Genomic DNA, 15,356 nt, shown 5'->3' with positions numbered 1-15,356 from the left:
TGGAGGCTTTCCCTGGCCATGCTAGACGGGCCGTGGAGGGGCCGTCCTAGTGACGTCACGGAGCTGGCGAACCGCTCACGTGACCTGTCTGTCGCGCTGAGAAATCAGTTTAACTGATTTCTCACGCAACGCGCACTTCCGCACGCACCCGCACGGACGCGAACACTTAAGGCAGTCTGTTCACGTCCGCACGGTCTGCGGCACCATGTCCGAGGCCTAAGGCTGGTTATATAGTGCATGCGCTGCCGTGCGCACGCGTACATCAATGATAACTGACTGTGGGAGGCTGACGTTGATACTGTTGAGACGCGTGGGCGGTGGCGCGGCGGCGCGGCAGATCAGAGCAAATACAAGAAATGTTTATTTTCACGCTGCTGCCGTGCCACGTGATGCAGCATGCCAATCACAGCGCGGCCTAACGCTGTGACATCATAGCCACGCCCCTAGCCACGCGTTTCACAGCTCGCAACATATAAACTACACGCACTAGCGTGCGCTCTATATTACAGACCGCCCAACAGGTCAGGTTTCCAGGATATTCCTGCTTCAGCACCCGTGGCTCAATCAGTGGCTCAGTCAAAGACTCGCCACAGATTGAGCCAACTGTGCTGAAGCTGGGATATCCGTAAAACCTGACCTGTTGGGGAGTCTTGAGGACCCTTACTATAGAAGACAATGGAAGAGCATTAGTCTTTGAAACACCACGTAGCATTTATGCCGCAGAGATACTCGGATTCTGTGCATTGAAATGCTGATGAGAACACAGGAGTGTGTCTGTCATATGTAGCTTCCAAAATCATTTCTAACCAGGAATATTCCTAAACTGTGAGTTTGCCGCCTTAGGGCCGTTCTATACAGCGTGCGGCCGTGCGGCCGTGCGTTCCTATGCGAACGCACGTGCACGTGCCTCATGCTTTCCGTGTATATAGAGCCGGGAGCTGCAGGTAAGTGTATATGCATGTATATACGTGTATGTGTTGTGTAAGTGTAAGTGTAAGGGGAGTGTAAGTAATATTTTTTTAAATTAAAAAAAAAGTTTAATAATTTTTTTTTTGTGTGTGCATTTACTTACACCCCCCCCCCCCCCCACACACACACACATCCATACAAACACGCATACACACATCCATACAAACACGCATACATACATACACACCAATACATATATTTGAGCGCAGGCAGCGGCGCGAAAATATGAATTTCTTCATCTTCGCCGCTGTCTGTCGGCTCCCCTCTCCCTGCCGTGCGCGCGCGCGGCCCTTCTATAGAAAGGCTGACTCACGTCAGCCAACTGAAATTCCGCGCGCGCGCACGGCGTAGCACGCGCCCGGCACTATAGAACGTGCGTTACACAGCTCAAACAGCTAAACCTGGGTTATAGAAGTACAGAGCCAGCAAACCTATTCAATGACAGTACCTTTGGGCTCATCAGCTCGGTCCCTGGCTCTGCATCATACTTTTATACAATACCAATACAAAAACCCTGCGCTACTTCCCAAATTAGCTGGCAATTTATTAGTGGAAGTATACATTTTGTTTTAAATTAACAAAGCCTGCTACCCACACCAAGGTAAACTCCATTCTAGCAGGTTCCTACACTACAACTTCACAATTCTCATTATCTTGTGGGAGACGTTCAGTCCACTAGTATAAGAAAAGGCAACAAGCAAGGACAGAACAGCAAGATAACATGAAATATGTTAAAGAGCCTGCCGCCTCCGCAGCATACTTACATAGCCCTGGTAGTAAACACAGTTGTATACTGTCTATGGTAGAATAATACAGGCAGTCCTCGTTTTACAACGCTTCGCTTTACAACGAATGGCTTATCCAACGCTGTGCAATGCATACCTATGTTCATTTTTACAACGCCAAAACAGCTTATCCAACGCTCTTACGACGCTTTGCAAAGTTGTTTATGTGTATTTAATATATATATTATACTATATAATATATTATATTATTATATTTTATGTTATATTATATATATATATATATATATATTTATATACACATATATAATACAGTATATACACTATATAATTTATGTGTGTGCTGCATATCTTACTGCCTGCATAAAATATTTTGTGTATATTAAAAATGCCTTCAGGCAAGATCAGCAGGTTGTTCTCAACACAATTATATGCTCAAATGGGCGGAAGATTTAAATATAGAGATTGATAGGGAAGACTGGGAGGATATCTGGGAGGCAGCTTCAAAAACATCAATATGCACCACCACCAAAGAGAACATTTATAAAATCTTATTCTATTGGTACTTAACCCCGAATAGGCTGAGCCAGATCTTCCCCGGGACCCCAGATTTGTGTTGGAGGGGATGCGGACACAGAGGAGACATGGCTCACATCTGGTGGAATTGTCCAAAGATTCAGGTATTCTGGGGTCATGATCAAAACACTGATCCGAGAGTACCTGGGGGTGGAGATTGAGGTGGACCCACTGACCATGATGCTGGCTAAACCAATTGACGATCTAGAAACTGCAGAAAACAGAATGGTAACACATGTTCTCACGGCGGCGCGCTGCTCCGTGGCAGCCGCCTGGAAAATAGTAAATACCCCATCTAAACAGACCGTGCTGCGAAGAATCCGTGAAATAAAGACGATGGAACTTCTCACGGCAAAACTATCCCAGAAAATGGACAAGTTCCATAAAACATGGGAGATATGGCCGGGCGTGTGACAGGCTTCCAAGGAAGCAACGCGGAAAGTCGAAAAGTCAAATGGTTGGGCTGACCCCCTCTAGCCCCCCCTTCCCCCTCCCCTTTTTCCTCTTCTCTTTCTTTTTCTCTTCCTCTCTTTCCTCTATCCTGACACAAAGAGATACGTCAGAGGAAGCGGCTGCTTCCTCATTAGAACTCTTACTGTGGGAGCACAGGAGAATATAGGGATAAATACAGCCAGGAAACACCATTTAAGCACAGATAGTGAAATAAGGATACCTATTGTAACCCCTATGACTGCCAATGTTCTCCCAGTATATGTTCAGCAAAATTTATTGTATGACGTGTATCTCGTGAAAAACAATAAAAAAATTGAAACAAAAAAAAAATGCCTTCAGGAACGGAACCTTTCATTTAAACAGTGTTCCCATGGGAAAACGTGTTTCGCTTTAAGACGTTTCGCTATCCAACGCCATTTTGAGTAACGCATTGTGTCGGATAACCGAGGACTGCTTGTATAGGGTCTTTACCTATAGAACCTGATCGCAAGCAGCTGGCACTGTGTGATTGGTGATGACAGGATATTTCTTATTGATCTATTTATTCTTATATAACACTGAACATGCACTCGGCACTGTACAAAATGAGATGGACATTGACTGAACAAGGCTATATAAGGTCAATACAGGGGTGAGTGCCGCTGACAAACATAATGTGCTCCCAAGAGCTTACAATCTAAGCAGCATAGTGGGACAAACAGGTATAATAGGATATCCTATAAGTGCAAATGGTATAACCGAGTATTTGAGCATAATCATAGTATCTAGTAAACAGGATTACCCGAAGAACAATTTAGCTGCGGTCTAGCAGGTTGTGTATGTACATGAAATAATAAAGTATACTGTGGTATACACAAAAAGTACGGGAAATAAAAGTATATAAATAGATACCATGATATGATAAGGTGGTCTGCATACAAGCGCAGTGCGCATAAACCTCGCGCTGCTGGTACCAATGTTACACCAAATGTAATAGAGCCAGGTCGCTGGCTGGGGCAGACATCCAAACTAGGTTGCACAAGGTCACCCTACTGCTGAGGAGCAGTCAGTCACATTAAGTTTACTAGTTTAATTGCTAGATGGATTCTCTATCCTTATCTCCGGTTTCTCAGCCTAAAGGAATGTAGGGAGTTGTGGAAAGAGAGATACACTGTCTGCCTCCTGGAGATAGCACATGCAGCAGGACAGCACAAGGGTGACATGAAAGCCAGGTCCCCAGCGCTGCAGCCTTCGGCGCGCCTCTCACCAGCCCCTTACCACCTCTAAGTGCACGGGTGAGACTGCTGTGGTGATGGAGTCTCAGCCATGTTAGAAGTTGCGTTGACAACATAGTAACACCGCTTTTTGTTTTATTTCCAAACCTGCACTTTTACTTCTTTTCCAGAGTTATGTTAAAGCGTCTCTCGTTCTGTTCTCGCTGAATAAGTTTGCGTACATCATTTTGAAATAGTATCTACTGTAGATACCTTTTACCCAGTTATTTTGCTTTTAGAGAATTAGGTTTCCTGGAATTCAGCATAGTATTTCTAGCACAGGGGAGGCGAACTCCAGACATCAAGGGCCACCAACAGGTCAGGTTTTCAGGATATCCCTGCTTCAGCACAGGTGGCTCAATCAGTGGCTCAGTCGCAATTCCAGTCCTCAAGGGTCACCAACAGGTCAGGTTCTCAGGATATCCCTGCTTCAGAGCAGGTGGCTCAATCAGTGACTCAGTCATAATTACTGAGCCACTGATTGAGCCACCTGGGCTGAAGCAGAGATATCCTGAAAACCTGACCTGTTGGTGGCCCTTGAGGACTGGAGTTGGCAGCCCCTGCTCTAGCATTTTAACAATGAATAATTAGGGGGGAAGAGATCCCAGCTGAAAACTCGGGACACCCGTAAGGAATACAACTCTATTTCCCGTTCTTTTTGAGGAAGTGTGACACAGAAACTCAAATACACGTGGATATGAAAAATATTGTATTGATGTAAACAGACTCTTCTTCCTTAATATCTAAAGCACTTATTCCCATGATCTGTTATTTATATTATCTGTTATTTATTGGATTACCACATGTATTACTGCTGTGAAGCGCTATGTACATTAATGGCGCTATATAAATAAAGACATACAATACAATACAAATTAAACTGCCGTTACTATATATATATAGTATATATATATATATATATATATATACACACACCTTGTGTAAAGCACTGTATATACTGTGGGCTCTCCATTCATTTTTATTCACACTGATACACATACACACTCTTTCTTCACTTGCTTTCACAGTAACCTTTTGACACCTCTAGCCATAAAACACATCCACACCGGGGGAAGGAACAGCCCAGATAACATTCCAAGAGACACTGTTTTTAAGTATACCTTTTGCTTCATTCATTGTAACATCGCCGGAAGAAGAGATCAGTGTATCTCGAAAGCTCGCACAAATAAAAGCATTTCGTTAGCCACAGAACGGTATCATCTATTTATTTTTTGATTATATATATATATATATAAACAAAAACAAACAACAATGAAGTAGCGTCTCTATTATATCCTGACCAAAGCTAGTAAATTAAAGAACTGATATAGCTAACCATGAGTGCGTTTAGTGGGGCGGTGTGATAATGGCCGGATTTTTTTTGACGTAGATACAACATACATAAGTGACGCGCAAAGACGCAGAGTTTGTCACATCTCATTATAATCAGTGCGTCCCTTACTCCTCGTACTGACACTCCCCAAATCACAGAGTGATGCAAACGGGGTCACACTTGGAGCAAAGACCTTGATACATCGACGCCAAAAAATAATGACGACGCAATTTGCGTCAATTGTGCTCCAAATTTGCCTGGATACATCACCCCCATAGACCAATAAATGCTGCAAACTATAAACATCTAAAGAAATCAATATAATATAATAAGGTGGGAAGATCTCCTATTAATAGATTATTATAATTGTGATTCCCTCTAGATTGCCACCGCTACATTTTCTTAGAGAAATATATAGTCATTTAGCCAAATTCAGCAGAATATCACCCTGCGAGAAATGTTTATTTTGTGTGATATCTGTTCGAGGTTCTCAACTCCAGTCCTCAAGACCTCCCAAACAGGGTCAAGTTTTCATGATATCCCTGCTTCAGCACAGGCGGGTCAATCAGGGGCTCAGTCTTCGACCCCCGGCTGTAACCCATAGCAATTGCCAAGACTTTCCTTCTCCTGATTATGGGCTTTTCTAATAGTGTTTAGGGAGACGGCATTTGGGACTGGCAACAGTAGAAAACAGTAATCATTTTTGGAGAACTCAACAATGTTTTTTTTTCCCCCTCCTAAAGTGCCCAATCCCCATGTACTTGGGTACCTTTGTAGAATGGAAACGAACAGCCACTTCAGTCATACAATTTACAAACATACACTGTGTTGCTTTGTATTGCAGTACGTATATTTTATGGACAGTAGGTGTAATGCATTGTTAAGTCTCCTCGGTTTCTGTGCTCTCTCAGTCTCTCGCTCCCCTGTCCCCAGGTCACAGAGTGCTGCAAGAACGGGACAAGTCTGTGCATCCAGGGGCCACAGAAGTGCTCCTTGCTTCACCTGGCGGCCAGTGCGGGACATACGGAGATAGTTACATACATCCTACAACACGGTGAGATACTGCAAGAGTGGGCTGTGTGCCGGAACGTGTGGGAGTGTCATAGTTACTCAGTGTAGGAACTGATTTACGTGTGTGCATGTGTATGTGAGTAGAGAGATCCAAAATGGTACAAAATACATTTGCTACATTTTAAGTGTTTTTACCCCTAAAATTCGATTTCCTGCGAAAAATTTAAAAATGAGTAAACTTTCAGCAAAATGTCACCAAAAAGTGAACGAAAATTGGTGTGTGTCTTGTATTTCTAGGATGTTTGTTTGCTCTTGTATAGCGCTGCTAGTTTTACGTAGCGCTTTACAGAGACATTTTGCAGACACTAGTCCGAGCATTAGGCGAGTCGAGGGATTTTAGAAAATTTAGCACAATAAATGGCATTGCAATGCACATTTCTTTCCAAAAAGGACCAGAGGAGCGCAGCTTGCAGCCATGTAAATAAAAAACATCACATAGTACAGCAATGTTTAAAAATTGAAAATAGTGATAATGTAAGGCTCACAAATGGCTACTCACATAAAAGCAGCCAAACTGAGCGGTCACCCAACTTATGCGGTGGATGTTCCCTGTGATAGAAGCAGCAACTGCCCGCAGACAATCTCCAAGAAAAGAAAAAGACCATATAGTGTAGACTGAAAAATATATATTAACAAGGCAAAGTACAAATGGAGGCTTACACTTAGGTAGAAGTAAAACAGCGTGATCGGCAACGGATAGCAAGTGCACACTTACCTAAGTGTAAGCCTCCATTTGTACTTTGCCTTGTTAATATCTATTTTTCAGTCTGCTTATATGTGAGTAGCCATTTGTGAGCCTTACATTATCACTATTTTCAATTTTTAAACATTGCTGTACTATGTGATGTTTTTTATTTACATGGCTGCAAACTGCGCTCCTCTGGTCCTTTTTGGAAAGAATTGAACATACAAGACTTCTGAAACGGTCTCCCACCAAGGGTTGAGTGTGTCTGCTAAGCCTCTTTATTTTTCCACATTATAGATCCCTGTATATTATCACTTGTACTTTGTTATTTACACATTGTCACTTATATTTTGTCACAAATTATTCTTTATGAAATTTTACACATAAATTATATGCACTAAGTTTGGGTTTTGTTAGAGCGCTATCGAGCACCTTTTTTCTATATATTGCAATGCACATTGACTGAATACTTGGCAAACCGCTTGCGAGCTCGGACTCAGACGCTCATTCGAAAGTTTCTCACGTCTCAATACATAAGGGTCTGTGGTTGTGTGAGTGTGTAAAGGTGTATCTGGTATATGGCAAAGGAACAAGTGTGAAAGTGGTAAAGACTGAATGTCGGCACACAGTGTGTGCGTGTGTGTCTGAGGGAGCGTCTGTGTGTATGTTAGTGTCAGCAGAGGTGTGTAAGGCACGTTCTGTAGTGCCGTGCGCGTGCTACGCTGTGCGCGCGGAATTTCAGTTGGCTGACGTCAGTCGCGCGCACGGCAGGGAGAGGGGAGCCGACAGACAGCGGCGAAGATGAAGAAATTCATCTTTTCGCGCTGCTACCTGCGCTCAAATGTATATGTGTGTGTGCATGTGTGCGTGGATGTATGTTTGTATGGATGTGTGTATGTATGTATATGTGTGTATGCATGTGTGCGTGGATGTATGGATGTGTGTATGTATGTATATGTGTGTATGCATGTGTGCGTGGATGTATGTTTGTATGGATATGTGTATGTATGTATATGTGTGTATGCATGTGTGCGTGGATGTATGGATGTGTGTATGTATGTATATGTGTGTATGCATGTGTGCGTGGATGTATGTTTGTATGGATGTGTGTGTGTGGGTCAAGGATTGTAAAACAAAAAAAAAATATTAAACTTTTTTTTTTTTTTTTTTTTTAAATCTATCTAGGACTTACTTTCACTAACACAACCCATGCACACACATATACTCACACATACACACACATATACACTAACCTGCAACTCCCGGCTCTATATACATGGAAAGCATGCGTTACGTGCACGCGCGTTCGCATAGGAACGCACGGCCGCACGCTGTATAGAACGGGCCTAAGTTAGTGCATGGCTGGAAGCATGAAAATACTTGGCTGTTAGTGGACGCGTGTGGGGGTCTGCCAGTATGTGCAGGAATTTCTATGCCTATGTTGTGATTGGAACATTTATCAGATGGAAAAAGTCGCTTTCAGTTCGAATTCTTTCCCACTACAAACCTGATTTGCGTTTTTTTTTTGCACACATCGTGCAGCCGGGAGAGTTTGATATACAGGGGGTCTACCTATCAAAGTCTCCCGGTTGTAAAGCTGGGGCAACAATTGGGAGATAAAAACAGCACCAGATTTGTCAATGTCAAGGATTACTGTTAAAAGGTATTTTTGTTGTTGTTTCCTTGATACATTTGGTTCTACTTCTTTCAATTGGCCACACAATCTTCAATGTGTGCAACCTCAAAAATGTATATTTGAATGAGACTTTTCCTTCTCTGGAAGCGTTCTCAGTTGGAAGTGTGGATTTATTTATTTATTTATTTATAAAATATTTTACCAGGAAGTAATACATTGAGAGTTACCTCTCGTTTTCAAGTATGTCCTGGGCACAGAGTAAAACAAATAATACATGGTTACAAGTACAGTTACATAAATGAACAGGGTATACATTATATACAGGGCATTGCGTGCACAGTTAGAGATAATTTATATTATGGGCGTATGAAACAGTTACAGACCAGATTAAAATGCGAGACAGCCTTAGATTTGGATGCAGATAGCTCTGGCACGGAAGGGGTTAACGGTATTGTAGCCCGACCATGACCTCAGCTCCCTCCCAGCACTGCCCTTCCTTTCACAAAGCTCACAACAGGCCCTGCTTTTTTTCCCTTCTCCGCCTGCATTTTCCCTGCCACCTCCCTGCGCACTCGCTTTGTACCTCCTGCCCTCCCTGCGGCTTCCTCCCCGCCATCCTCCTTTCACTGCAGGGCTTGGTTTTGTCTCCTTTTCTCCCTCTCCGCTCTCCCCCCCCCTCTTCTCGCCTCTCCCAGGCACCCGCTGGGCGCGGAGTGACAGCCTGGTAATGGCATCTCCTCTAAAGCTTCTTCCCTTGTTTGCTGGGGATGAGGATTTGGGACGGATGGCTGCCGGTGCCAGGGTTACGCTGCCCGGGATGTGGGTGACGGCTTTGCATGGGATCACCGCCAAAAAGCACACTCCCCAATCCCTATGTAAAAATGGGTTGCAAATATTCTATATCATTGAATAGCTCTGACAAGTGGTCACAGAGTGGAGCATGGAACTTGCGAGCACCATGAATCACTGACCTGCAGAGCTAACTATCTAATTGTTGCTTTGCAAGACACTGGGGCATACATGGAGTAGAATACAATAATGAAATATTCCCAGACCTCACTAAAAATAAAAATCATTACATAAAATGCCTGTAAGGGAAGTGCTATAAGCAATGCATTCTTGCAGAGTGCAGCAGGGGTACATTATCCTCAGATCTGCCATTTAGCAATCTCTACAGAATACTTCTATGTTTGGTGTATGAATTACAGGTGACAAATACCCAAACCTGAAAGAAGATGGACTAAGGCAGTGTTTCCCAGCCTCAGGAGGTGGGCACTCAAGGGGGCTTAGAGGCCTTGAAACGAGGGCCCAGATTAATAAAGAGGGACATACACACGAGGAGATACAGAAAGTTGCAAAGAATAAGAAGAATGCAAAGTGACACAAAGATAGTGACAGAGGGAAATGAGGCCATTTCCCATAACCCAATTAAAAAAAAAAAAAAAACCTGCATTCTTTCAAATGGGATTTTTTGGGATTTCCCAAAATACTGGGACAAAGGTCGGCTTTGTGGGGGAGGGAGGTTGAAGTGCAGTGTAAAGGCAAAACGAATTGAAAGGAATTTTTTTAGGATTTCATCAATTTAAAAAGAACTCTCCCCCCCCCCTGATAAAATAGTGAAATACCAATTCAAGTTGAATTTTCCTTAGATATTAATCATGCTAGCTAACAAATTCAGAGGTCAACTCTGAGGACCAAAATCTGTTACATTTGGGCCTTCTGGAACAAAATGGCATTTTAAAGCAGCAGTGCAAGCAATATCCTACATGTCTATTTTTTTTACTTGTAGCATTTTCTTAGAAAAGATTTTTTGAAAAAAAATTAATCTAATTAGGGTGACCAGATTTACAAAAGTAAAAGCCGGGACATATTAAAAAAAATATTTATAAAATATATGATATCACCAACTGCGCCCCTACTCTTTATGTCTCTATGCCCCTCTCTGTCCCCCCTTCTCTCACACACACTCCATTCTCTCTCCCCCCATCCCTCCATTCTTTCCCTCCCCCCATCCCTTTATTCTCTCTCCCCCCATCCCTCCATTCTCTCTCCCCCATCCCTCCATTCTCTCTGTCCCCCCATCCCTCCATTCTCTCTCCCCCCATACCTCCATTCTCTCTCTCCCCCCGTCCCTCCATTTTCTCTCTCCCTCCAAACCTCCATTTTCTCATTTCCCCCATCCCTCCATTCTCATTTCCCCCATCCCGCCATTCTCGTTCCCCCCCATCCCTACATTCTTGTTTCACACTTCCCATTCTCTCTCTCCCCCATTCTCTGTGTGTGTCTCTCTAACCCATTCTCTGTGTGTCTCTCTATATCTCTCTCCCCCATTCTCTGTCTCTCTCCCGCATTCTCTGTGTCTCTCTCTCTCCCCCATTCTCTGTGTCTCTCTCTTCCCCATTCTCTGTGTCTCTCTCTCCCTCTCATTCTCTGTCTCTCTTTATCTCTCTCCCCTCCATTCTCTGTGTCTCTCTATCTCTCTCTCCCCCATTCTGTGTATCTCTCTCTCGCCCGCATTCTCTGTGTGTCTCTCTCCCCCATTCTCTGTCTCTCTCTCTCTCTCTCTCTCTCGCCATTCTCTGTGTGTCTCTCCCCATTCTGTGTGTCTCTTCCCATTCTGTGTGTCTCTTCCCATTCTGTGTGTCTCTTTCCATTCTGTGTGTCTCTTTCCATTCTGTGTGTCTCTTTCCATTCTGTGTCTCTTTCCATTCTGTGTGTCTCTTTCCATTCTGTGTCTCTTTCCATTCTGTGTGTCTCTCTCCCCATGCTGTGTCTGTCTCTCTCCCCATGCTGTGTCTGTCTCTCTCCCCATGCTGTGTCTGTCTCTCTCCCCATGCTGTGTCTGTCTCTCTCCCCATGCTGTGTCTGTCTCTTTCCCCATGCTGTGTCTGTCTCTCTCCCCATGCTGTGTCTGTCTCTGTCCCCATGCTGTGTCTGTCTCTGTCCCCATTCTGTCTCTCTCTCTCTTTTTTTTCTCCCCCGTCCATTCTGTGTCTCTCTCCCCATTCTGTGTCTGTCTCTCTCCCCATTCTGTGTCTCTCTCTTTCTCTTTTTTTTCTCCCCCCCCATTCTGTGTTGCTCTCCTCATTCTGTGTCTCTCTCCCCATTCTGTGTCTCTCTCCTCATTCTGTATGTCTCTCCTCATTCTGTGTCTCTCCCCCCATTCTGTGTCTCTCTCTCCACATCCTGTCACTCTCTCCACATCCTGCCTCTCTCACCATGCTGTGTCTCTCTCTCTCCCCCATACTGTCTCTCTCTCCCTAAGCTGTGTCCCACTCTCTCCCCATGCTGTGTCTCTCTCTCCATGCTGTGTATCTCTCTCTCTCCCCCCATTTTGTGTCTTTCTCTTTCTCTCCCCCCATTCCGTGTATCTGTCTCCCTATACTGTGTGTGTTTCTTCTCTTTCTATCCCCATTCTTGACCCTACCTGTCACTGTGGAGCATGGGTGGGGGGGGGGGGGGGGGGAGGGCGGAAGCTATCTTGAGCCCTGGCAGCAGAAACCGAAGTTCTCACTGACTCACTTCCGGGTTTCACTGCTGGGGCTCCGCTGAAGCAAACCCCGCCTCCACCCTCTGCAGCTGTAGATCAGACCCGGGCTCCGCTCTCCTCCCTGCCAGCATTCTCTGGTCTCTGCTGCCTCCCCCCTGCTCTGATGGTCAAAACCGGGACAGTCAGAAAAAAACGGATCATTTTAATGAAAGTCGGGCAGCCGGGACAGACCTTAAAAAAACGGGACCATCCCGGCTAAACCAGGACATCTGGTCACCCTAACTTCAACATATCTGAAACCAGCAATGGTTTTCACAACTTAGGGCCCTCAACCAGATCAGTTTTTTGAGCCAACCAACCAATTGCCTGTTCTCATGCAAACAAGGTACATTATTAATCTGTGTGTTGAAATGTATTGGTTTTCCCTAAAAGATGGTGTGGCTGGCAGGCCTTGAGGACCACTGCCACCATTTAATTCCGGAGATATGGTTCTGGAAAACCTGGATTCCATGGGATTGAATAAAATGGTTGGACACTCATAGAAATTAATGAAGCAAATCAAAAAGAAGAGTATCAATTCATCCTTTTTTATGGTGTATTAAAAGGGTATTATGTTTGAGGGACAAGACCGCATCAAAAGATGATCTAAATTGATTTTCGAAAGGATTGTTGTTTTAAATGTAGCGGAGGAACCGTGTTTCCATTTTGGGAATCCAGTGAAATACTTATTTATAATTACATTTCCAGAATATCCTGCTTAAGGAATAACATTTCTTGGCCCAAAATCCTTGACCAAATTTGGGGTGTAAAATGCTAGAAGGTGAAGTATATATCCCGAAATGTAATTGGAGACAAGGAGTTAAAGACCTTCTTATCTCATGACCAAAAAGACTTTCCTTTGCCTCTGAATACTTGGGAATTTACAAAAGTTTCCCAGCTTTAAAATCAGGGCAAAACCCAGTACCATAGAATTGCCTCAGGTTTATCAAAGGAAAACCCCTTTTCAAGGGATTCCTTTTCCTTTGATAAACCTGAGGCAATTCTATGGGACTGGGACATCTGGTCACCCTAACTTCAACATACCTGCAAAAATGTGGATAAGTCTAATTCTCATATTAACAATGATAAATCTGTGGCTCTTGGGATAGGCATCACCAAAACCCACAGGGAAACTCCTTGTAACCAACTATATTTGGTGGTGGTCTTAATCCAGCCTGAGGTAACGGGGTGACTTCCTAACAAATTCATTCACCTCCCTGTATAAAACACATGACTCTTCTTTACTAAAGACATCAAAAAGAAACGTAGAGGAGTTGAACAAATATTCAATTTCCTGGATAAGTCGGATAACGTATTCTAAATCCTGCCCATTCCACTAGTATGGTCGGATTTTACCAAACGTCCTTAAGATGTTTCACTTTTCATTTGGAGTGGCAAAAAAAAAAATCATCCGTCTCCCCTTCCTAAGGCACGTTCTATAGCGCCGAGCGCGCGCGCGCAATTTCAGTTGGCTGACGTCAGTCAGCCTTTCTATAGAAGTGCCGCGCGCGCACGGCAGGGAAAGGGGAGTCGACAGACAGCGGCGAAGATGAAGAAATTCATCTTTTTGCGCCGCTGCCTGCGCTCAAATATATGTGTATGTGTGTATGTATGCGTGGATGTGTGTTTGTATGGATGTATGTATGCGTGGTGTATGTGTGTATGTATGTATGCGTGGATGTGTGTTTGTATGGATGTGTGTATGTATGTATATGTGTGTATGTATGTATGCGTGGATGTGTGTTTGTATGGATGTGTGTATGTATGTATATGTGTGTATGTATGTATGCGTGGATGTGTGTTTGTATGGATGTGTGTATGTATGTATATGTGTGTGTATGTATGTATGCGTGGATGTGTGTTTGTATGGATGTGTATGTATGTATATGTGTGTATGTATGTATGCGTGGATGTGTGTTTGTATGGATGTGTGTATGTATGTATATGTGTGTATGTATGTATGCGTGGATGTGTGTTTGTATGGATGTGTGTATGTATGTATATGTGTGTATGTATGTATGCGTGGATGTGTGTTTGTATGGATGTGTGTATGTATGTATATGTGTGTGTATGTATGTATGCGTGGATGTGTGTTTGTATGGATGTGTGTATGTATGTATATGTGTGTATGTATGTATGCGTGGATGTGTGTTTGTATGGATGTGTGTATGTATGTATATGTGTGTATGTATGTATGCGTGGATGTGTGTTTGTATGGATGTGTGTATGTATGTATATGTGTGTATGTATGTATGCGTGGATGTGTGTTTGTATGGATGTGTGTATGTATGTATATGTGTGTATGTATGTATGCGTGGATGTGTGTTTGTATGGATGTGTGTATGTATGTATATGTGTGTATGTATGTATGCGTGGATGTGTGTTTGTATGGATGTGTGTATGTATGTATATGTGTGTATGTATGTATGCGTGGATGTGTGTTTGTATGGATGTGTGTATGTATGTATATGTGTGTATGTATGTATGCGTGGATGTGTGTTTGTATGGATGTGTGTATGTATGTATATGTGTGTATGTATGTATGCGTGGATGTGTGTTTGTATGGATGTGTGTATGTATGTATATGTGTGTATGTATGTATGCGTGGATGTGTGTTTGTATGGATGTGTGTATGTATGTATATGTGTGTGTATGTATGTATGCGTCGATGTGTGTTTGTATGGATGTGTGTATGTATGTATATGTGTGTATGTATGTATGCGTGGATGTGTGTTTGTATGGATGTGTGTATGTATGTATATGTGTGTGTATGTATGTATGCGTGGATGTGTGTTTGTATGGATGTGTGTATGTATGTATATGTGTGTATGTATGTATGCGTGGATGTGTGTTTGTATGGATGTGTGTATGTATGTATATGTGTGTGTATGTATGTATGCGTGGATGTGTGTTTGTATGGATGTGTGTATGGGTCAAGGATTGTAAAACAAACAAAAAATATTTATTAAACTTTTTTTTTTCTTTAAAAAATCTATCTAGGACTTACTTTCACTCATACAACCCATGCACACACATATACTCACACATACACACACATATACTTACATACACATATACACACATATACACTAACCTGCAGCTCCCGGC

General features: G+C 43.2%; 1 protein-coding gene across 13 annotated transcripts in view; it reads left to right on the top strand.

Annotated features, from left to right (window-relative positions):
* The window catches only part of DGKI (diacylglycerol kinase iota), a 265,197-nt gene that overhangs the window by 237,240 nt on the left and 12,601 nt on the right, over nt 1–15,356 (top strand). For all 13 annotated transcript variants that reach the window (XM_075602606.1, XM_075602603.1, XM_075602602.1 and 10 more), the window contains one exon: nt 6,261–6,381. In XM_075602606.1, the coding sequence (XP_075458721.1) occupies nt 6,261–6,381 (121 nt within the window). The remainder of the gene's footprint in view (nt 1–6,260; nt 6,382–15,356) is intronic.

The sequence above is a fragment of the Ascaphus truei genome, chromosome 5 (assembly GCF_040206685.1).
Source record: "Ascaphus truei isolate aAscTru1 chromosome 5, aAscTru1.hap1, whole genome shotgun sequence".
NCBI classification, from domain to species: domain Eukaryota; kingdom Metazoa; phylum Chordata; class Amphibia; order Anura; family Ascaphidae; genus Ascaphus; species Ascaphus truei.
The sequence above is the reverse complement of the archived record's forward strand: the minus strand, read 5'-3'. Positions and strand labels throughout refer to the sequence as shown.